The sequence below is a fragment of the Pangasianodon hypophthalmus genome, chromosome 2, assembly GCF_027358585.1.
Source record: "Pangasianodon hypophthalmus isolate fPanHyp1 chromosome 2, fPanHyp1.pri, whole genome shotgun sequence".
NCBI classification, from domain to species: Eukaryota; Metazoa; Chordata; class Actinopteri; order Siluriformes; family Pangasiidae; genus Pangasianodon; species Pangasianodon hypophthalmus.
In genome coordinates, this window is record NC_069711.1 from 17,076,458 (window position 1) to 17,099,150 (window position 22,693).

The following is a 22,693-nucleotide window of genomic DNA, read 5'->3' on the forward strand; positions in this document are numbered from 1 at the left end:
CTTGTGGCTGAAGTTGGTATAACATGCTAATTGTTACCCTTCCAGTGCATCTCGACCATGAGAGAAAAAAATTGCATCTGTTTTTGTTATGTGTTTGTGTGATTTAAGTAGAACCTTTTGTGTTTTGACAGCCATGGGCAGCTCCATCACCATGTTGACGATTCCCTCTCCACTGGCAGCAAAGTGGAAGCCCTCCGAAAGACGGATCCTGCAGAGACACCAGGACACACACACGCACGCACCCGTGCACGCACACAGCATGAATTAGTCCACAGCACATATCGATCTAGCAAAACCTTATGTACAGGAGAAAAGAGCTGAGATTATAAAATGTAGAAGTGTATTGGACTCTAAGAGGGTAAAGAAAGTGTAGTGGACTCACTCAGCAAGTGTGGAAAGGATGTGTGCAACAGCGTGCAGTGAAACCACTCCCCCTGGGCCACTCTGCACTGTCCACACCCAGCGCTGCTGCAGGAAATACCGTGAGAGGAACGCCATTGTGGAGGAGGCAGTGCGCCCTGCAGCCACACTGAGCGGCTGACCCAGAGCCTCCAGATTCAACATGAAGGGTGTGCGGAAGTCCGTAGGAAGCTTCTCATACCTACAAGAGCAAAAGATAGTTTAAAGCCAGAAACAGAGGATTTCTTTGTTGAACAGTCAAAGGTGGGCAGATGGTAACTTGTGTCCACTGAAGCCTCAGATTCTTGTTCTTGGTTGACAGGAGTGGAACCGAGTGTAGTCTTCTGCTGTTGTAGCCCATCTACCTCAAGGTTCAATGTGTTGTTCATTCTGAGATGCTTTTCTGCTCACCATGTTTGTAAAAAGTGATTATTTGAGTGACTATTGAGTTTCCTGTCAACTCAAAGCAGTCTGGCCATTCTCCTCTGACTTCTCTAAACTGCTGCTCACTGGGTGCTTTTTTTTTTCCTGTGTAAACTCTATAAACTGTTGTGAGTGAAAATCCCATCAGATCAGCAGTTTCTGAAATACTCAGACCAGCCCATCTAGCACTACACACACCACGCAAAGTTAACTAAGTCACCGAGATCACATTTTTTCATTCTGATACTTGATCTGAATATTAATTGTAGGTCTTGACCTGTATCTGCATGATTTAATGCATTGCACTGCTGCCACATGAGTGGCTGACTTCATGAGCAGGGGTACAGGCGTTCCTAATAAAGTGGATGGCAAATGCATAGCACTGTGAAAATATCTTAGGCACCCTAAATGTTTGCTAAAATTTTTAACTATCATAATATCAAATTTTTGATTTTATTTTACAAAACATTCATTTTTAATGAAAAAATAATAATAAAAAAATGCTTGTGTATGACAAAGAAATATTAGAAGCAAGAGACCTGAGCCTGAGAATAGATGCAGCTTTACAGTCAGATGGGATCACAGCAAATATTGATTCAATTTAGTTTTGCTATTAACTGTAATTTTTGGTATTTTAAAAAACCTTAATTACATTATTTTTTGAAAGCTTCATCAATCTGCAGAATTTATTTATTTATTTATTTGTTTGTTTATTTTATTTATTTATTTATTTTTTACATGCGCCTAAATGTTTTGCACTGAACTGTACAAAAGGTATTACTGAGCCAATCAATGTCTTCTGAGTGATTGTGTGAGGAGTCTGCTGCTGACCTGATCAGTAGTTTTTCCAGAGGTTTGTTGAAGATGACTACACATGGCCGGTCTGATAGAGCAGGCTTTGGTGCTGGGAGAGGCGGGGACTTGGAGGGAGATGCGTTACCCAGATTCTTCCGTTTGGTTTTTGGTGTGGCTTCTTTATTTTGCACCCGGTGGGGGAAACGAAGTCTGAGAATCTGCTCTCGCAGCTCATCCACAATCTGCCGACAGAATAATAGAGAGAGAACAGAGATCATGACTGTCTCTCCCAAAGCACATACTTTGCATAAACTGTACAGTTTGTACAATCTTCTTATTAAAATCATTAAAAACTGGCTTCTACTTCCTATGCCTTAAGCTCTAGAATGTATCAGAGAGAAAATGGTAAAAGCAAATGCTTTTGTAGATCCAGAGCTCCAGAGTTTAAAGACAAAGAAATTAGAAGCTTATAAACTTGGACTTTTGCTTAAACCACTGTAAAGCTTTTAGAGAGTTAAACAAATGTACAAAATGTTAAAGGTCTGATGTCAGACACTGTATGGCTTTAATAGTTGTGCTTTAATGTACCTTGTTCCTGGTGTGGGCAGGGGTTCCTATGGGGAAGCCCAAACGAAGCACCATGCATGGAGCTTTGGAGATGAGACGTACCAGGTAGAAAGAGATGGGCAGGTGGGCAGCACCACTGTTAGGTAATAAAAAGACCAAGAGCACTTCATTTATCATTTTGTTAAATTAAAGGTTTTTTTATTTGACAGTATACATTATAAGTCTATATTCCTTCAAATCTAAATGTTTTTATTCCAGATGGTTTTTATCACACAACAACATGCTATTAAGTATATTCTCAAAGTCAAAAATCATTATGTGTCAGCAGACCTTATTTATAAAAATAAAAACTGAAAAAAGTTGCTTGCATATACAGTCCCCTCCGAAAGTTCTGGAACGGCAAGACCAATTCTTTTGCTATACACTGAAGACATTTGGGTTTGAGATGAAAAGATGAATATGTGTTTACTCCACACATATTGCTTTTAAACTTTGCCCAAATACAGTATCTGAAGAACAACATCTTAACTGGGTCCCTCTCATGCTTTCATATAGCTCTTCTTGAGCAGTGGTTTGTTTCTAGCCACCCTCTGATACAGTCCTCAGTTATGCAGAGCTTTTGAAATGATTGTCTGGTGCACCTTCACTCTCATTCACTGTCCTCTGGAACTCCTTCAGAGTGACTGTTGGCATCACTGTGGATTCATTCACCAGTCTCTGTCTTGTTTTCGAGTTTTGAGGTATGGCCTTGTCGAGGTAGTGCTTGGGTGGTGTGATGCAGCTTCCACTTCCTCACTATTGATCCAACAGTGCTTACTGGGATGTCCAACCTCTTAGATATAACTTAATACCCTATTCCTAAGTTATGGAATTCCAGCACCTTATCTTTAACTTTCTTAGAATGCTCCTTAATCTTTTATCTGGAGCTTCTGGAACCTGGGGGGTGAAATAATGACGCAAGCAGCATTTTTGCATTTTAACAGTTTCTAGATAGATTTAATGTTGTTGAACATCCGAGAGACAAGTTAGTTCCTGTTCTCACTTGCGTTATAGCTGCAATAAACAGCCATTCCCACATCTCTGTCTCTCAAAAACTGCAGTTTGTCATTTACTGAGAAACCAGAAAGTGTAAACTCCTCTGTCCTGAAGACTTTCCTGTGCTGATAAACTTCACAAAGAACCTCACAAACCACTGAAGCACAAAGCGATTACAACTAAAACTCCTTCCATAAATGTTAAATAAATGTCTCCTAATAAAATTTGACACCACATCAATGAGTAAAGGTTTTACTTTGTTAAACAAGTTTTTTTTTTTTTTTTTTTTTTAAATCTGTTTATTAGTAGTCTTAGATCATGGGGAGCGTCCGCCATACAAGTCCCTGTGTATGAGCTGTTACTATGGAAACAATATAACAAGGGCATTAATATTAACTTATCGTTCATGTTACAGCCAGAACTACCTGTGCAGCTATACTAAAATAATGCACACTTTGAACCGCGCTGTGGTGTAAGTGTATTCCTCAACTGTTATTCAGACAAATCCGATAAATTGTGATAAATTGGTGGCTGAATACTTGTGCAAGCCACTGTATGAATAAAATAAGACTGCTCCTAATATTCACATTAATTGAATGAATCTTTTAAATGCTAAAAATACACACAACAAAAACAAAAATTAATAAATAAATATACCACTATAGTATGCAATCAAACAGAGAGGCAATAAAAACTGATGTCTAACGTTAACCAATTAGGTACATTTAGCTAAGTTGACAAACATCACAAATTAATTGAAGAAGCTAAAAAACTGTGATCACAATTACCTACTTCTTATTGACTAAAAGCAGTAGGGCTGATAACGCATATCAGTGTATCAGTAAAGGTCAACATCAGGGTTAGTCGTTAAATAGAAACAATAATTAATAATTAGGAGTGCACATTACGTTCAGATGAAATTCTTAATTTTTTAAATAATGTATTTTTGGAATAATGCCATCAGACTCCTCAATAGTCTGCACATCCTCCATCCTCTTTGCAATTTTTTTGCACATCCCCGCATTACATTATGCTGCTACAAATATTTATTATACTGTACATATACTCTCTACTAGGCTGCTACTTCTTATGTTTACACCTATTTCAGCAACTTATATTGTACTTTTTTTGCACTATTGTCACTGGATTCAGTTTCTAATAGAACTGTGGGACTTATTGTGCCCATTGTCTATCCCAGTAGTCATTGGACTGTCTTGTGCTGTCTGCACGTTTGCACTTGTGCACTTTATGTATAAATTTATGAAGTCCCTTGTAGTTCTGTGTTGTTCTGTGTTTGTCCTATGTAGCACCTTGGTCCTGGAGAAACGTTGTTTCATTTCACTATATACTAACTGGCTGTATATGGTTGAAATGACAATAAACTCCACTTGTTCCAAATACAGTGTTTTGTTCAATCATGAACCAAACACAGCTGATGGTATCAGACTCAGAACTCTATTACATGAATATGACTATTTCTGCTTAAAAGCTGAAAAATATCTTGGTGAGGTGTTGATGATTAGTGGTACCTGTAGATGAGTTTGACGTAGGAGTAGCCCTCCACCAGGACAAAGCTGCTCCAGTCCCTCAGCAGTGAGGTGAGGGCTGAGTGGGCTATTCGGCACTGGATGGTGCTGAACCTGCCGTTACTGCCTGCGCTGTGGACGTGTTTTGGAACGGGACTGCAGGAGAGACGTAGGGCAAATATAGTGTTAATGTTCTGCTTGATTCATTTCAGTTGTTTTCTTAGGCTACTATGTATTTATTAACTTTTAGTATGTTTTTAAGTTATTCTTTCTGTTTGTCATTTTTTATTACAGCCTGGGACAATGGGATACAACATAAAAAAAAAAAATTGTAACTCACACATCGTGCTCCAGGATGATGGCGATACGGTGCATGTGTAACCAGCGCTGCCAGAAGTTGGCATCCATGGACAGGATGGGCTTCCAGTAGGAGGCAAACTGCGAATGGCTGGAGTCTTTTGAGCCACTGTGCTGTAAGGAGAGGACCTGAAAGAGAGCAGGCTTGTGTTACAAACAGGGATACCTCCTTCACAATGCTTCTCCACAGTACTCCCCTAAACCATATATAACTTTAACACAGGATTTTTTACAAATGATAAGTGGGGTATCAGAGAGATTACTGCTCTTACTGGTGTGGTGGATCCAGGCGGGATGTAGAAGAGAGGCACGCCATTTTTAGTGCTTTCAGGAATCGTGTAGTGTTCTGGGATGGAGTTAAAGGACTGCAGATGAACCAGCATTTGGTCTGTCTGGTTAATGCTGCGGGGAAAAACATAGACATTGAAGGTTGTACAAAATATACAGTACATTAATGTTCAAAACTAAATCCAATCCCAAGAACAAATTTATGAAAAAAAAACAAGACTTATGTAGAAGCTTTTTTTGTGTATCTGTTTATAATACAAGTCTAATAAAATGCATGTTTTATTCAGATAGATTTAAATTTTGTTTGAGGATTTCTCCTACAGTTAATAGCTGTCTGTTTCAGTTTTAAACATTCCGTACTCTTAAATAAATGGCATCACCGGAATAACAATTTGGAATTGTGTTTGATAACTGAATAAAACTGTTCTTGTATTATAACTGCATAAAACTCAGATTTGCCTCTATCCAGAAATATGTTTCTTTTATAAAATAAAAACGCAAACACACAATTAGCCAGATTATCATTTCAGGATAAGCTTTTGTATTTATGTGTTGTGGCAGGCGTGTGTATTACCCATGCAGCGTGTTCCAGAAGCGACGGATAACGGCGGTGCGGTACGGGCTGGTGATGGGTTTGCGTAACGTACAGCTGAGGTCATGCAGGATGTCATAGCTGCCTTCCATAGTCACCTCCACCCACGTGCTGCGCTCAGCAGAGAGAAGTGGCCATGACGCCACAGCCACATACTCAACACGCATGTTGTGCTTCCACAGCAACACCAACTTCACCTCCAACTGTGTGCCTCCTAAAGAGAGAGGGAGTGTGTGAGACAGAGACTGAGTGAGCAGGTCATACTAGCAAACCTACCCATTAACCAATACATTCTGCTGATATCACAGATTCATTTATTTCTTTTCTTAACATTAATATCTTACTCATGTCTTACTGGATTGTTATTGCTCTTACAGCATTCATGTTACCTCTTAGTGTTAGTACACATTTCCTTTTATCTGTATATTTCTACTTATGAATACTTATGAATTGGATGCTGCAGGGGTGTAAGACAACACAAAATTTAAATCTGATGTGCCTTAGTTTCCATTTTCAGTTGGTTAAAACATTAAACATTATAAAAGTACAATAACTGAAACTTAATAATGGCACAATGTTTTGCATGATCCATTCAGACTCGTAGAAGCATATTATGAAACAAAAGCTGTGCATTAGAATGTAACAAAATTAAACATGGCTAACTAAACACTAGCTCAGGGTTGCCAGGTCTCAGCAAAATGTCCACCACAAAAAAACACAAAAACAAAAAATTGAAACTATCCCAATTCGGCAACTCTGCTGTGACTCTCTTTTTCAGTGGAGTGCGAGTGTGATTAGCGTTAAATGTATATTACACCTGATGCAAAATAAGTACTATTTTATGACGAAGAGCCTACTTTATTTTGAAGTATGTTAAATGTATTATTTGAATCGAGAGCCTTGTATTTATCCACTACGATATGCTGTATTGTTACACCCCTAATATTTTGTATTCAATATAACCATGAAAGTCATACTGAAGTGAGAGAAACAATCATTAAAAGACAAAGAAAGAGAGTGACAGAGAGAGAGAGAGACATAAAGACAAAAAGCATATGTATTTACCCTTAGTGAAGCTGATGTCACGGATGGTGTAGCCCTCCCTCAGCCTGACCGATAACACACTGATCAGATCTGCATGCACCTCTTTCTCCGTGTGCTTCTTCCTGCGCAGCCCCAGAGCTGGATTCCCGCTTGCTGATACTAGATGCTCATTAAATAGCCTGTGCTGAGAGACTACACACACACACACGTTTTTTTAAACCACAAATTTCTCACATTTAAACACCTGACCAATAACCAGCTCATATTCATCACACTAGTGCGCAGAATGAACACACACACTTCTACCGCTGAATCTCAGGGGGTTCAACTTAGAGGGGAAAAAGGTGGAAGAGATGGGATCTTTTACTTTCTTGTGAGTAGGAGCAGAGGTCAGATATGAAGTTCAGAACACAAAGAAAGCCCATGTTCATTAACATGGTACTCATGCTGTGCGGCGCATTTACTGCTTTCCTTCATTCGTTATCAGTAACTGTGCTGGCCTGGATCCTGGCCAGGGTCACAATGGTGTAAATTACTAATTTTTTAGTACCAGTCCCATACACACTTTTTTGAGAGGCTCTTCCAAGGCATCTATAATACTCAACAAGAAGAAGTGGTCAAAAAATATACTAACATGAGAGGCAACAACTGATTGAAAGACATCTAGCTAAATAAGACTACAGTAATCAGACCACCACTGGGTTTGGTGAAAAACAGCAGGAATTTCTCAGAGGTGAAAAGCACTGACATTACAGGTCATACACCTTGTTATCAGAACGAAGAAAGGACCAAATTAGATCAAATGACCCCAGTTCTCTAGATACAAGTAATATCCGACTAGGAGAGCTGGAAATGGGAATGATACAGAGATTGCAAGTGTTTGTCACAGTCATAGTCTCATATCTGACCTGTTAACATATTCGAAAGTAGAAGTAACCGCAGGACAGATATACACACACTCTCACTTCCTGCTGTGTAGTTCCACACACTAGTCAAAATAAATGTTAAAAAGGCTCATATCTCAAGCTGTGAAAAACAGAATGGTAGCACTTCTCCAAAAAAGTCATATTTTTATCATCAGCATCTTCACACAAACTGACAGTCACAAGTTCTTGAGTTTGTATTATGGGAATTGTGTTGTACTTTCAATTAAAACATTCACTTAAACAATAGATATTAGTAAAATAATGAATAAGGGTAGGGGTACCTATAAGAATAAAATAAGAAAAAAAGTATATTACAAGGGTGAATGAAATGAAAACCCTCGAGAGCTGGAACACTCACGCTGAATGGAATGGAGATTATGTAGGAAAAATGGTATATTTTATGACACCTGTTTAATAAAAAAATTTTTCATTTGACTCACACTTATATTATATTATCATTTAAATGATTTTCAAAGTCATCTGCCTTCAAACCTCCTTTAAAGGAGGAAAGAACCCAAATCCAGTCAAATCGTGTTCGTGTTAAAAGTCCTATTCAAACCTGCAGTTCCATGCCTTCAGCAGGCTGTGGGGTACTTACAGCAGTAGTAGTCGGGGTTGAGGGACTCGTTTGTGCGGAGAAAAGAGTAGGTGAGGAAGGAGCGATGGTAAGAGTTCATCTCTTGCTCCACCTGCACTGGGTCAGGACACAGCGACAGGTACGAGCCAAAAGTTGCCATAGAGATGAACTTCATCAGCTCCACGTTTGGGACATAGCCAAAGCTGCAGTCATAGGAGTAAGCTCCACCCACCTGATGGGCAACGAACCAAGTAAAATAATGAATTATAGAACCAATAATAATTAAGAATAATAATCTACAGTGATATGCTGTTATAACAATAATAATAATAATAATAAAAAAGGTTCAACAACAACTGTTATTATTATTAGTAGTAGTAGTAGTAGCAGCATTCACTGTGTGACTAACCTGAACAAATGAACAGGCAACGGTTCCACTCCTCAGCTGGTTCAGCAGAGTCTCACACACGGCCACGTCTGGCACACTCATCACTCCATCCGTGATAATTATTATACCTGCAGACAAATTAACTTTTATTTTAACAAGAGCTTTTTAGGTCAGATCCCTCTTCTTTAATGGATGCTTAATCAACAAGACAGCTTCATTAGCATTCAATTAAATAAATAAATGGCACCCATGCCTTCAAGTACCTAAGCATAAGATGTACTCATTGGATATAATATCAGGGAGACCTGATAATTCTACAATTGTACTTATACAGTCACTGACTGTAGCCCTGTGTGTATCAGCCCCACTCTTCCCCGTCCAACAGCAGAAAGAGACCACCATAGGATTACCACTGACCAGATATTTTTTGGATGGTGGACCATTTTCCATTCATGGTAGTGTGTGTTGCTTGGGTTTTTAAAACACCTTCCAACCGAATATTACACGTGTGTTACTAGTCTAGGTGGTGTGGTGTGGTGTTCTACCTGCGCTAGAGTTCGATGGGAGGAGCTGAAGTGCCAGGATACCCTGACGCACCATACTGACCAGCCCCACATCCGCAGTCACCATGGAAATGCTCTGCTTCCACTGTGTCAGGTCTTCTGTTGTATCAGCAGGGATGGAGCCATTACACTGAAAAATACAGAGACAATTCCAGAGTTATGAATGTGACATTTGAAGTCATGTGAAATTTTGAAATGCAGACATATTCACAGCCCAAAGACAACAAAAGACCCAACCCACATTCAAACCACAAGAGAAAGCAATACATACTGTATATCCATATAGCATATACTGAAGACATAGAGCAAAACAGAGTAGCACATATACTGATATAATGTTTTAAATGTTTACATTTTTTAAATTTAAAGTTTTTCCATCTATATTATTAATAAATGTTTATAAAATATGAAAACAATTTTTGAGGAAAATCTGGTGTTATTGTCTGGTGAGATTGTACTGTTTTGGGTGTGACATGTCTGAAACTGTACAGGACGTAGAGTTACACAAGGATGCATAAGTACTGTATAAAACCACTGGGGGAAAAAAGAATCAACCAACTCCAAAAGTGCACGGACTAACTACAATCCAGATTTCAAATGTTTGTTTGCACTGTATACTTCAGGTGTACTGACTTACAAAGTAAGAAATATGTATGCTTTCATTTTTTGCCTAATTTTAATATGGCCCATTGTGGTAGTTAGCTACCACAATGAAATTAGCTTTATCATAACAGCAGTGATTGGACAAACTGAAGCTGCAAATAAAATGAATTACAAGGTTATAGCATTATTTATTTCTGTGCAGTGACACCTTGGTAACTGTGGACTTAAAGAAGCAGTACAAACATTATGGAAAATAAAAATGCCTGCTACATTAAAGGGAGCACTAATTACTCAGCAGTGTCTAAGACCAAACAGATAAAACTTCTTAAACTGGTTTCTCTTGCCTGCTTATGCTGCTGCTGTAAAACCTCTGCGATGTTGTTCTCCACAGCACGGAGCTGCTGGTAGATCTGATGCAGAAACTGGTCCAGATCTGTGCAATCCAGTTGGCATCCCTGCACTAACACCTGCAAAGCAAAGCCAAGATATGCACTATGTAGCACTGAAAACCACAGAAAAACAGTTCTCTTGATACTACATGTGCAATATCAAAGTTTTTTTTTTTTTTACTGTTTCAAAAGGTGTGCTAGGTAAGATTAGTCTTTTTTTTAAGATGAGGTCTCTAATAGTTGATTGGTGGATTCAACATTTGTATGATTCCCGCCCATGTTCATGAAGCTCCACCCTCAGGATCTATGGTGGCCCGAAGAGGTCCGATTGCGGACCGGATGTCAGTTTTCAATACGGGTTTTCACAGACACGGTTTTATGCATTGCTTTTATAATGTTCTACATATCTTCCAGGTAAGTAATATCTAAAAAAAAAAATCTACTATTGCACCTTTAAGTAAACTGTGGTAAAACATTACAGTGACCTGCAAATGAGGAACAAAAACCCTTAGTGAATCAATAGAAATCCTTTCTACAAATACACAGAAAAAGTTCTAATTCTGTGTGTAAGAACCGCCAATACACACTAGACAATTGGCATTTTATCATACATGTATATGCACAACTGTGCACAATGGACAGTGATAAAGCCTACGCATTCTAATGCACATTTATATAAAGAAACACCCCTGAATCACCTTATATGGTAAACAACTTTCCTTTAAATGGGTATGCAATCGATTGCCCAATTACATTCCTGAACCCTTGATGACAAGAAAATCCTTCATTGCTGTTTTCTTTACAATAATTAGCTATGTAATGTATTGTGGTACGAGCAGTTTGAATGCATGTAAGATGTTTCATTATTTGGCTCATAGTTGGTTGGGAAATTCCCAACCTGTCTCCATTTCTCACTGTGATGTGCCCATGGCTACAAACCCATAAGCAGAAAGGACTTGAGTGTGCAAAGGAATGCTGTTGTGCCTTTATTTATTTTGGACGCTCCAAAAGTAGGGTGAGTTGCTGGCAGAGATCTACTCAAATTGCACTTGGCAAAAGAAATCAAGGCATTCATCACTCTCAGCAAAGAGGTTCCTACATGCCTTAAAAACATGTTCCATGTGCAAAGTGTGCCAAATCAAGCAAGGCATCATCCCAATCAATCTTTAGAAGTGTCTTTTATGTGATTTTACTGTACATTTCATTTGTAACCTGTCTGCACCTTGTTGTCAAAAGCATAGTCAGCAATTACACTGTCAATTATGCCAATATGAATAACAATAAGAGGGATGGGAGCTACTCATAATCAGTTTATCTGCAATTACATGTTTCTACCACTAGGAGTTTATGCATACACATGGTCAGGAGGTGTTCTAAATATATACACATTCTCAGGCACAAGAATAACTTGATAAATCACATTCTATGCCTAGCATATGCATAGGTGATAAGTAAGACCCCTGATTCCATATTTTCCTATGTGCCATGTTGAATACCCAAAATATTGAAAATTATTTTGAAAGAGAAATTATAAATAGAAGAGTATTACAACGACCTGGTGTGAGCTGAGGCCCACAATGGATGAATAAGCGAGGATGGTGATGAAGATCTCTGGCTGAAACAAGAAATCCGTGCCTGGGACTTTAAACTGTGCAGCCAGTCCGGCCAGACATCGACTCAGAGCATGGAAGACCTCGTCAAATATCATCTCTCCTGTACTGTCATCCTGCAACAGAAAGAGAAAAATTGAATCCTGTTAAGTCAATAGAATATCTTTGATTTAGAACTAAAGCCAAAATATTATGACTAATAATGAATAAATAATTAATAACTAATAATAAACAGTGAAAGTTTGAATATCAATAATATTAATATTATCTAATTCCTGCAGTTGCCAGGTGATTCAGGTGATTATGTTTAAGTCGAGTGGGTTTTTGCTGTCGTTCCTCTATATATTTTGTGTACATTGGAATGAACTGTCATTTCTCCAGGACCATGGTGCAACACATATCAGTACACAAGACCACGTAATGTGCAAATACATGAGTGCAGGACAAAAAAAACACACAGAACAATATACACAGGACAACAAATAAATATACAGAATAATAAATACATACACAGGATAATAAATACAAAGGACATGGGCTGTAAACTGTAAATTGTTGTGTAGTGTAGCAGCAATAACTATAGCAGCAATATTGGCAGCAAAACAAGTTCCATAAATGAAAAAGCATCTGATGTAGCTTTGTAAAGTGCAGGTGTGCAATGTGTTGAGTCATACTGGGTTAGGTGTTTGACTAGCCCAGGTGACTGTTGGGAGGCAGCAGGGTGTTGAGTAATCTGACTGCCTCTGGGAAGAAACTGGTGCAGAGTCTGCTGGTGGTGGCACAGATGCTCCGGTGCCTTCTGCCTGATGGCAGGAGGGTGAAGAGTCCATGAGATGGGTGACAGTGGTCGTCCACAATGCTGGTGGCTTTGTGGATGCAGCGGTTGTTGTAAGAGACGTTGAAGGTGTGTAGAGAGACCCCAATGATATTTTCAGCTGTTCGCACAATCTGCTATAAGCTCTTGCAATCAAAGAATGTGCAGTTCAGCTTAAACAGCATCCAATGCAGATGCCTGGATTTTAGCCCACTCGTAAGTTTATTTATATTAATATTAGTATAGTAGCATGTACAGCTGTAATCTGGTATATTCCATTTTTCTATACATGTGCCTGTGCCTGTGCCTGTGCGGAAACATAACCAGACAGAGAAGTAAACATCTGCCATGACATGGTTATGCTGTGGTTATATTGCTCACAGGAAGAACCATTTTTAAAACATTTTGCTCCTAATTAGCATCTGCAGTGTTCTGGCTGTGTATGTCTGTCACTGAGAAAATTCAAACGAAAGGCTCCTGAGTGGGGCAGCACTCTTCCAATCATCAAAACACTGTCTGAATAAAAGAAAACGAGGGGGGAAAAAAATAATTCAAACCAGGGGGGCTCTGATGTCTCTTCCTGCTAAAATGTTTTTTTTTTAATTTTGTAATACAATTACAAACATTTATTTGAGGAAGCTCCACTGATGTTAAAATTTTGTACTGAAACTATTAAACTCTAAAAAGACATAAAACAAAACCTAAATAACACTTAATTTTAATAAAACACTACTAGTTTACTAGCAGTTAATTAACAAACCTATATGTTGTGACACATACGGTACATTGCAGAAAAGTCTTCATCATTCATTCATTCATTCATCAGTAACTGCTTTATCCTGGTCAGGGTGGCAGCAGATCCGGATCTAATCCCAGGAACGCGGGGCGTAAACGCAAGGCAGAACGCCAGTCCATCACAAGGCACCATGTAGACACACATTCTCACATCTAATTCACACTTAAGGCGAATGTATCATAGCCAATTTACCAGTATGTTTTTGGGAGGTGGGAGGAAACCCAGATAAAGCCCAGACAAAACCCAGAAAAAAAACCCCAGAGAGACACTGGGAGAACATAGACCCGAGCTCTGGATCGAACCATGGACCCTGGGTCTGTGAGACCCCACTTCAAGTATCATGATTTGATATTTTTGTCATATTCTCCATCACTAGTACTGAGAGTATAATATAATCATTCTAAATATCCAAGCAGGAACTCACTACTTATACTAAAGTATGCAATTTTCGATAAAGCTTTGGTTTTTTGTCAAATGACACTCATTCTTCCTGGCCACCCAGTCATGGACATTTCCTTTACAATCAGTGTGTGGCTTTATGTACACTATCAGTAGGGTATCTACTAAAATAGGCAGTGGAGATTATAAGCCACTCTTACCACAATCCCGGTGGAGGGGCTGAGGTCCAGCTCGATGACGAAGCGGTACCTGCGGGCCAGGAAGATGACTCGTGTGGATGGAACCAGCAGGTACGGCAGCGAGGAAGGAGGTGAATCGGACTGCCATCCTTTGGGGAGGATGCTCAGGACATCCAGCTCTTTATCTGATTTAATCTGCAAAAACAAAACAACCCACTCAGTTTTTTCACTCAGTGGTCACAGTCAGTTTGTAATGATACAGGAGAAACCATCAGAGGGCACTATAATTTAAAATTTCTATAAAATTTAGATGCACTGACTGAGAAACACTACTACATTACAGGCGGAAACGAAGAGCAAAAAGTTAAAACTGGATACGAAGTTTTCCCCCCAACACATGCCTGGGAATCATGTGGCCAGTAACCCATACTTATGCTCCACCCCTGAGTACCTCTGATTGGCTGAAGTATGGTTACATCAGAGTAAGAAAATTCTACTTGGGTGAACTTTTTAACCAGACTATGCAATGTAATTTTTATGTTTTTTTATGTTTTGCTGTCTTTTGTCTATCAAGACATTGAACTGAAAATCAACAACGCATGCGGATGACAGGAATGCTCTTGTGGATGCATCTTAAAAATAATACATGAGTTGATGAGACATAGCCTTTACTGAAACGGTTAAATGAGTTTTAAATAGTGGTGGGATGATATATTGATTTAATGGTTTGAAAGAAATCTGAAAATATTATTTCCAAGTGTGGCATGTTGCTGTAATTTTTAAAAATAAGATAAATGATTGTTTAAGACGGTGACAAATGATAATTGTCCTGTTAAACTGCTAAAGGCAAAGAATTATCCTTAAAACAAGTCAGCTTTAAGCAATAGTAGTATAGTAGTACAGTAGTTTCCCTGACTGAATAAATAAACATTAGGACTGATACCACAGAGTTACAGGGCATCCTTAAAAACCAGCGTCAAAAGTTTATCATATTGGAGATATTTATATTCATCCACCCTTATTCTGAAATCAGAAATATAAAATAAATCAGCAGAGAACAGTCTCACACACCAGCTCGAACTTGGGCGAGGGCCGGATGACCTGGTTGAGTCTGCTGAGGAACCAGGACAGACGCACATTGCGTGATATGTGGTTGTTTTCATTCATCAGCAAGTACACCTGATCAGCCTCCTCCACCTGCAGACGTAATAAGGACACACTCACAGATACATGTTGACTGAGTGCCTGTAAATCCACACTGCCCTTGAGCATGTCACAGTGTATGACCACAAGCTCTGCACTGCAGCAAAAGAGCCGTATGTAATGCCGCTATGATTTGTGGTAGAAGCTGTTTACACTCATGTACACAAATAGCAAGAAGGTATAAAAGTGCAAAAACGAGCATGCAAAACGAAGAAGAGAAGAAGCTCAGTCTCTTAAGCTAGATGCCTCTGTGTTTGCATCTTTAACTAGTTGATTAAATTAACTTCTGCATATGACGTAATAACATTGCAAACAGAAATAAGTGCTGAGGCTCTGCAAAAACTGCCTTCCAGATTTAAAAAACAAAAACATACAATGAATGTTGTTGTGAGTCCACTGAGCCATATCAGGGAGGGGCAGATAAACAGCATGCAGATGACAACACTGGTTTTGTCTCCTCAATACAACTAAAGATGGCAGACTCTCTTAATAAACAGAGGAAACACTTCCTAATGTCATCTGTCATATTCTGCACACTGGAAGCATGGGTTCAATGTGTCATTTACCAGACCACATAAAGGCTTCTTTACATCATTTAAAGCTGTTACAAGACATATACAATCATAAACTAGAACTGATTGTCCACAGAAGTGTGCACAGGTACAGCAAAATATTAAATTAGGATTTCTTAGATATAATAAGTCTCTGTCCAAAAAAAATCACAGAAAAACAAGTGAGTAAACAAGTTCCATAAATGGGCCAGAAAAGAGCAGGGATTATAAACGCATGCTATTTACATTACAGCTAAAGCATTATGTTTATTATACTTACCTCATTGTCCTGTTTTTCTGCCATGCCGTGTTTACCATCACTAGCTAATTCGCTGTTTGCACAATAACAACAATTTTTTTTTAATTCCGTAGTGTTCAACTTAGCCTCTGCTGACTGTAGGTAACTGGCTGAATCCTAAACGCCGACCTCTCAGACATATAGTGCACTACGTAGGGTGAAGAAGACCATTAGTATATATCCTAAGTAGTGCACATATATAGGCGGTCGAAAGCAATTTGGCATTCAATCGTTTCCGACGGAAGACAAGAGAGAGAACACAAACTTCCGCTTTAGCGTTCATAACAATGTCAAAAGAAAAGTTCCTCTTCATTAATAACTCGTTCTTATTTGTTCTAAATGAAAATAGCTATTTATGTAAAATAGAAACAAAAGCTAATAATTCAAATTAATGTAAAAAATTACGCAATTATTAAATATTCAATTCTGAATAAAGGTAAGATTCTTTTAACTCAAGGATTCTTTAAACTTCCAGTTACTGTTCATAATGTCAAAATAAAAGAGAGATATTCAGGAGTAATTCATAAATAGCAATACTAACAATATTGGTTTAACAATTAAGAATTAACATCTTCTTCATCATTATCTACTGTAAGCACAATATCCTGGTCAGGGCTGGTTCATCCTGGGAAACCTATCCCCGGAACCCTGGGCGTGAGGTGGGAATATGCCCTGGAATGGGATGCCAATCCATCACAGGGCACCATGCACAAACACGTTCACACACAACATTACACGTTCTGTGCTTGGCACAGTTTCTCTAATTAAAAATACTGTTTATTCTGAAAAGCATTGATGAAATAATGCTAAGAAATACATGTTACAGGTGCAGCGGCTCATGGCCAGAGATTTTGGTGGGGAAGGCCTACATTAATAATAGCCCCAAACTAAATTAAGTTGAGAGGCCATAACACTTGACTTATGCTAAAGTGTACTATGTAGTGAATTCTTCGAGTAATCCTGTAGGAGCCATGTAAATTGTGATGTCTGTTTAAATGTGAATGTCATGTGACTGTAGGAGAAAAGAGAGTCTCATTGATTAGATAGGGTTAAAACACCTGATGCTGTATATGTTCTCAATATACTTGTCCAGTATAACTGTGTCTTCACTATTGGACATTTGGACATCTTATAGAATTGTAGACATTAAGACATTTGGACATCTTATAGAATTGTACGTATTTATTTGGTTTATTTATTTGGCAGAGTCAAGAACATACAGTCAGCCAGCATATAGTACAGCAGCTCATTATGAGTAGTTTTAGAAGTTCCCTGCAACTGTGTTTGGATCATTAACTAGGGTTGACAGATTTCAGCAAAATTTCCAGCTCAACTACACCTCAGAAACTATACAAAATACCTGAAACTAGTCCAAAAGTTTGGGCATAGTAAAATGAAGACATTTTTTCTTTTTAGGTTTGTAGGTTTGCTAACACTTTCTTGTGTTTAAAAATGTTCAAATCTGTTCAGTGTGCTCTGAACCCTGGGAAGCATGTTGAATTACCTTTTGGTATGACATTTGCTACACAAATAAACTTGCCTTGCTTATAGGAATATCCAGACACAAGCCATTCTAAAAAAAATGCTTTAGAAAAATATAGTTCACAATGGAGATTACTGACCTTCCTTTACTTTCAAATGTGTATTTTTTTTTTTGTGCTTTATTATTACAGCAGGATAATGCGCACCGACACACTGCAAAAAATTGTTCAGGAATGGTTTGAGGAACATGACAAAGAGTTCAAGGTGTTGACTTGGCCTCCAAATTCCCCAGATCTCAATCCAATTTGTGGGATGTGCTGGAAAAAAATGTCCATGGAGGCCCCACCTCATAACTTACAGGACTTAAAGGATCTTCTGCTAATGCCTTGGTGCCAGATACCACAGCACACCTTCAGAGGTCTTGTGGAGTCCATGCCTCAACGGGTCAGAGCTGTTTTGGCAGCAAAAGGGGGACCTACACAATATTAGGCAGGTGGTTTTAATGTTATGGCTGATCGGTGTATAATGTTTTTGCACATATGCAGTGATTTGAATCGAGCTGTAAACCATTAAGGCGTGCATGGTACAGATCGGACTGCATCTTCGCTACCTGAATGCGTCCCAAATTTTTACTGCGCATGCGTGGCATACATCGAGCAGGTGACGTGGTCAGATAACTGTACCACATTAACACGTGACTTGCACATCCGCAGAGAGAAGAGAAGAGGAGAAGTTTAGGCTCACACCATCAGAAATGGACTGAAAAACTTTATTTATTTGATTCCTGATACACATGCTTGTTTGGTTGAATATTTTTTTATCAGTATCTTATTTTTTAGAAATAATAAAGCATAAAAATGCACGTTTGACAATATAGGAAGATCATAGAATATAATCTAGCTGTAGGAGACTGTTGTAGACACACTAAAATTTCCCAAAACTCAGAGAAGTGTTTTGATCGGTCAACATGATAGTGCACTACAAATAACGTTAATGAAACGACTTCCACAAACAAGTAATAAACCTTTGCCTACTGATAAATATCATAATTAAAATATTATGACACTTTGTAAATAGGTTGCAGACAGCTAGGAACAACATGAATAGAAAACCACCAAAGTGTTCTTCTTTATTATGGATTGTTCTTTGCTCATTCATTCACCCTTGAAGCACAAGGTTCATCTGCAAAGCCGGTAAATCTGCAAAGCCTTTTACACCAGCAAGCTGAAGCAAATGGGCTTTCATTGATAACCACAGGATCACTGAGTGTGTTTCAAATGCCTATTCATTTCTGTTGTAGAGATAAGGATGGGAGTGTATGTTCTGCAGTAGTTACAATGATGCTGACAAAATCCTCATCCCTCTGACAAAATGCTTCCTGTAGCAGCTAGACTCTTTTGCTTTTCAGAATACAATCTAGAGACCAAGACGTGTCACCAGACTACAGTCCACATGAATATTAGTTTCTGTTACAGAGGTAAGAATGGGAGTGTAATTTTGGCAGTAGTTAAAATTATACTGACAAAATCCTAACCCCGAAATGCTACCTATATCCTGCATCCTCAGCTCAGCAGACTTGACTGAAACAAATTCAATCTTCCGAGGATCACGCTGAATAACCTAAATTTGCAATATTTTGGCATTGTTGTTTTAAATTAAGTGTTCTGATTTTGATGTCTTAGTTCCCTAAAGTGAAAATCATTGGTTATCAAAGAAATCAAGGAAGACAGAGTGTCCTGCATGTGCATTTAGGCACAGGGAATTCTGCTGGGGAGTGGAATTGGTATTCTGCCAGGGAGTTGAATTCTGCAGGGCAGTGGGAATTCTGCTGGGGAGTGGAAGTGGAATTCTGGCAGGAAGTGGAATTCTGCAGGGCAATGGGAAATCTGCTGGGGAGTGGAATTGGAATTCAAGGTAAGTATTAGAATCCATCCCCCAAAAAGGCTTAAGTATCATAGAGACAATTCATCTCGGTCTCAGCAATATGTGGATAATACCAACTGAAGTTACATTCAATCAATTATAGCATGGGAGCAGCAGTGGGACCTCAAGAACCATCCCTGAACAAAGGGGTACGTGACTGTAATTATCATTCAGAAAGACATCTGTCTAGACAATCATATCACCCCACCATTTGGGTGGTCACGCCTGTAACGACATCCATAATGTGAGAATGGAGAGCGATCACTTCAACTGTTATCCTTAATTTACAATTAGAACGAGACTTCATTTACATTATGGGCAGGTAATGTGAGGTCTGGTTTGAAAAACAGTATAAAATGTCTGAGCTGAAATTGTTCGAACTTCACTTTGACTCTGAAGTGATGAATCCGAAGTGCTTCATGTACTTTGTCACTACTACGCTGCAATAAAATTAATCTTCATTGTCATCTTTGACATCCTCGTCATTTTTTCTTACAAACTGCTTTATCTGTTTAACAGGCACACAATGGAATACTTGTGCGAAAAATAGTCTTATGTTAATTCTTACTAATTGGATCACATTCAACAGAATTTCATTGATTTTTTTTTTTTTCAAATTCACCCTTTAGATTAGGAGTTATGGACGTCTACTGGCCAGTTGAGTTGCCTGTTTAAGGTGTGTGTGTCTTGCAAGCTCTGCCAAGTGGAGTCACACTCTGTCTTTCTCTCTCTCTCTCTCTCTCTCTCTCGCCAGTTATGGGAGTTACTGAAAGTACCATTCCAACAGGAGGTACTACACACAATCCACCTTAGTACTGCAGATTTTGTCATTCTTTATGTCTCCTATCTTTACACCATGTCACCTTGAACAGGTATATGAGAGCTCTGAACATCTGAGGATGGGTTATTATGACAATGATGGATACCTGCAGCCATCTCCAAGTATGAGCAAAACTCTACAAGAGGTAAAGGCACTTCTGGAATAAGCAGCCCATATTGTATTCACTGCTTCTAATGATTCTAGATTCTAAGACTTTCTGCACTTGACCTATAAGTGAAGATCAAATTCAGTTTTTCAATTCAAAATCTTGCTAAAAGCAGGGCTTTTTGCTTGAGTGACAGGGAATCAACTTACAATTGCAGAAGCTTTGTTTTGTTGACTAGGTCAGAGGCATGTAGCAACAAAAAAGAAAAAGAAAAAAGGGTATGTAGCCGAAAAAAGAAAAGATACTGTGTGTCTTCCATTTTTTATATGCTATATGATACTTTAAAAGTATTGTATATATTATATATTATATAAAATATCATTCTAGATATTGTAAAAATATCTAGAAATAGGCTACATAATCAAATATTTGTTTAAAAACAATCTAGTAATGAGCAATATTAGTTGAATTTGCCTATATTCAAGATATTCTTTGAAAGAAGGTCGTAATTAATTAAGCCATATTACTGAGTCTTACATTTCACCTGCAAAACTACTAGCTATCAAGTGCCCTCTTACATTAACTAACAAGTACTTACAGGTCATTTCAAAATTAACTCCTTAACTACTGAGTCTCACCTACCGCAAGGGCAATAATTAACTGATGTAAAGTGGCCTATTCCAGCACTTTGTAAATAAATAAAATGATTTGCATCTTATATTTATAGGACATTAATTGGTCTATAAATGTTCTATGAAGAATTGTTGGTAATGCATGTGTATTACATGCTTTGCATGGCACATTGCTATAGTATATGGACAGTAAACATGGTATGAGTAGTCTTCTGGCTTGTATGAACATTCTTGCACAGTAGTGTAAAGTGTAGCTTTGACTAAAGTGTTACTGGTCCTTTCTGTGAGTAATGATGATCTTGAACAATGTTGTAAAGTTAAAAGCATTTTAACTGGAATATTCCAGTTTGCTCACTTGCTGAATACCAACAGCAAAGTCATCACCTTGTGACCATGACTATTACCCAATGTGGGTGGCCTATAAAAGGTCCTTGCTACATCACACTTGTCCTTTTTCCCCATTCTCACCTAGAATTTTAGGAAGTGGATTCAAGACACTGAATATAACACTTTAATCCTCCTTTAATTGTGTTATTGTTGCTGATGTACACTGTGGGAAATGGTAGTTCTAATATTTTGACTTATTGAGCATTGACCAAATGCAAGAGCTATTAGCAGCACTGCAACAGCTCAATGAAGTGCAGTGCTCAGGGGAGATTAGCAGCATATTGCTGCCTCACATACAGAGAGAGACCCAGATGTACATTCTTTCTCTGAGAAAGAGCCTGAGAGCTGAGAGCCTGACACTGGAGCGTCTGATGATCAGAGTGTAAGGCAGGAGTTCAGCTCAGCAGCAGCGGCGACTGAGCTGCAGGAGAAAAAATAAAGCTGCAGCTGGATCTTCCACTTGACTTGGGTATAGTTGCCCAAGTGAAATACTAGGCTATCGCACAATGTATCAGCTGCATTAAAGAGTACACATGCGCGTGCAAAAGTTCTTTGAACCTGCGACCTGAGAAAAGTACATGCATATTTGCTGCAGTGGTGGCTGTAGAAGCATTAAGATTGTGATTAATGCCTCTGGTATGGACACTGATGGTCTCATGAGTGGTACAGACTAATGAAGGCCTGTGTATAAAGCCACAAAGCATGTAGCCGAATATAAAGGAGCTGACATACTGGTTTGCAAAGCGTATTCCTCTAGTACCTGGCAGATCTCTGTCGCACAGGTCAGGAGGTTTTACATCATTGTCATTTGCGAAGAAAACATATCTATCACATTATTCCCATGAAGTGGCAACTGCTGGTAGATGGAGTTACATGGGACACAGCACAGCCCACATTGATGCCACCCTACAACCTAAAACAATAAAAACGTTTTGTGTCAGGTCAGAGCATGATAAATTCATTAAAAGTTCAGATACATCTCACCATTATATATGAATATACAAAGTCGCTTGCAATTCAC

General features: G+C 38.6%; 1 protein-coding gene across 14 annotated transcripts in view; it reads right to left on the reverse strand.

Annotated features, from left to right (window-relative positions):
- Positions 1–16,524, reverse strand: part of szt2 (SZT2 subunit of KICSTOR complex) — a 103,448-nt gene extending 86,924 nt beyond the window's left edge. For 7 of the 14 annotated variants that reach the window (XM_034313328.2, XM_034313333.2, XM_034313342.2 and 4 more), the window contains exons 1-17: positions 16,305–16,524; positions 15,342–15,467; positions 14,292–14,465; positions 12,028–12,198; positions 10,428–10,550; positions 9,463–9,610; positions 8,939–9,045; positions 8,551–8,761; positions 7,048–7,218; positions 5,965–6,196; positions 5,375–5,504; positions 5,086–5,231; positions 4,749–4,901; positions 2,206–2,320; positions 1,654–1,859; positions 383–601; positions 115–208 (exon numbers count right to left, since the gene is read on the reverse strand). In XM_034313328.2, coding sequence (XP_034169219.2) covers positions 115–208; positions 383–601; positions 1,654–1,859; positions 2,206–2,320; positions 4,749–4,901; positions 5,086–5,231; positions 5,375–5,504; positions 5,965–6,196; positions 7,048–7,218; positions 8,551–8,761; positions 8,939–9,045; positions 9,463–9,610; positions 10,428–10,550; positions 12,028–12,198; positions 14,292–14,465; positions 15,342–15,467; positions 16,305–16,328 — 2,550 coding nt within the window. In that variant the 5' untranslated portion in view covers positions 16,329–16,524. The remainder of the gene's footprint in view (positions 1–114; positions 209–382; positions 602–1,653; positions 1,860–2,205; positions 2,321–4,748; positions 4,902–5,085; positions 5,232–5,374; positions 5,505–5,964; positions 6,197–7,047; positions 7,219–8,550; positions 8,762–8,938; positions 9,046–9,462; positions 9,611–10,427; positions 10,551–12,027; positions 12,199–14,291; positions 14,466–15,341; positions 15,468–16,304) is intronic. The other 7 variants (XM_026913958.3, XM_034313340.2, XM_026913950.3 and 4 more) reach the window with 1 other exon arrangement.
- Between the last annotated feature and the right edge of the window lie 6,169 nt (positions 16,525–22,693).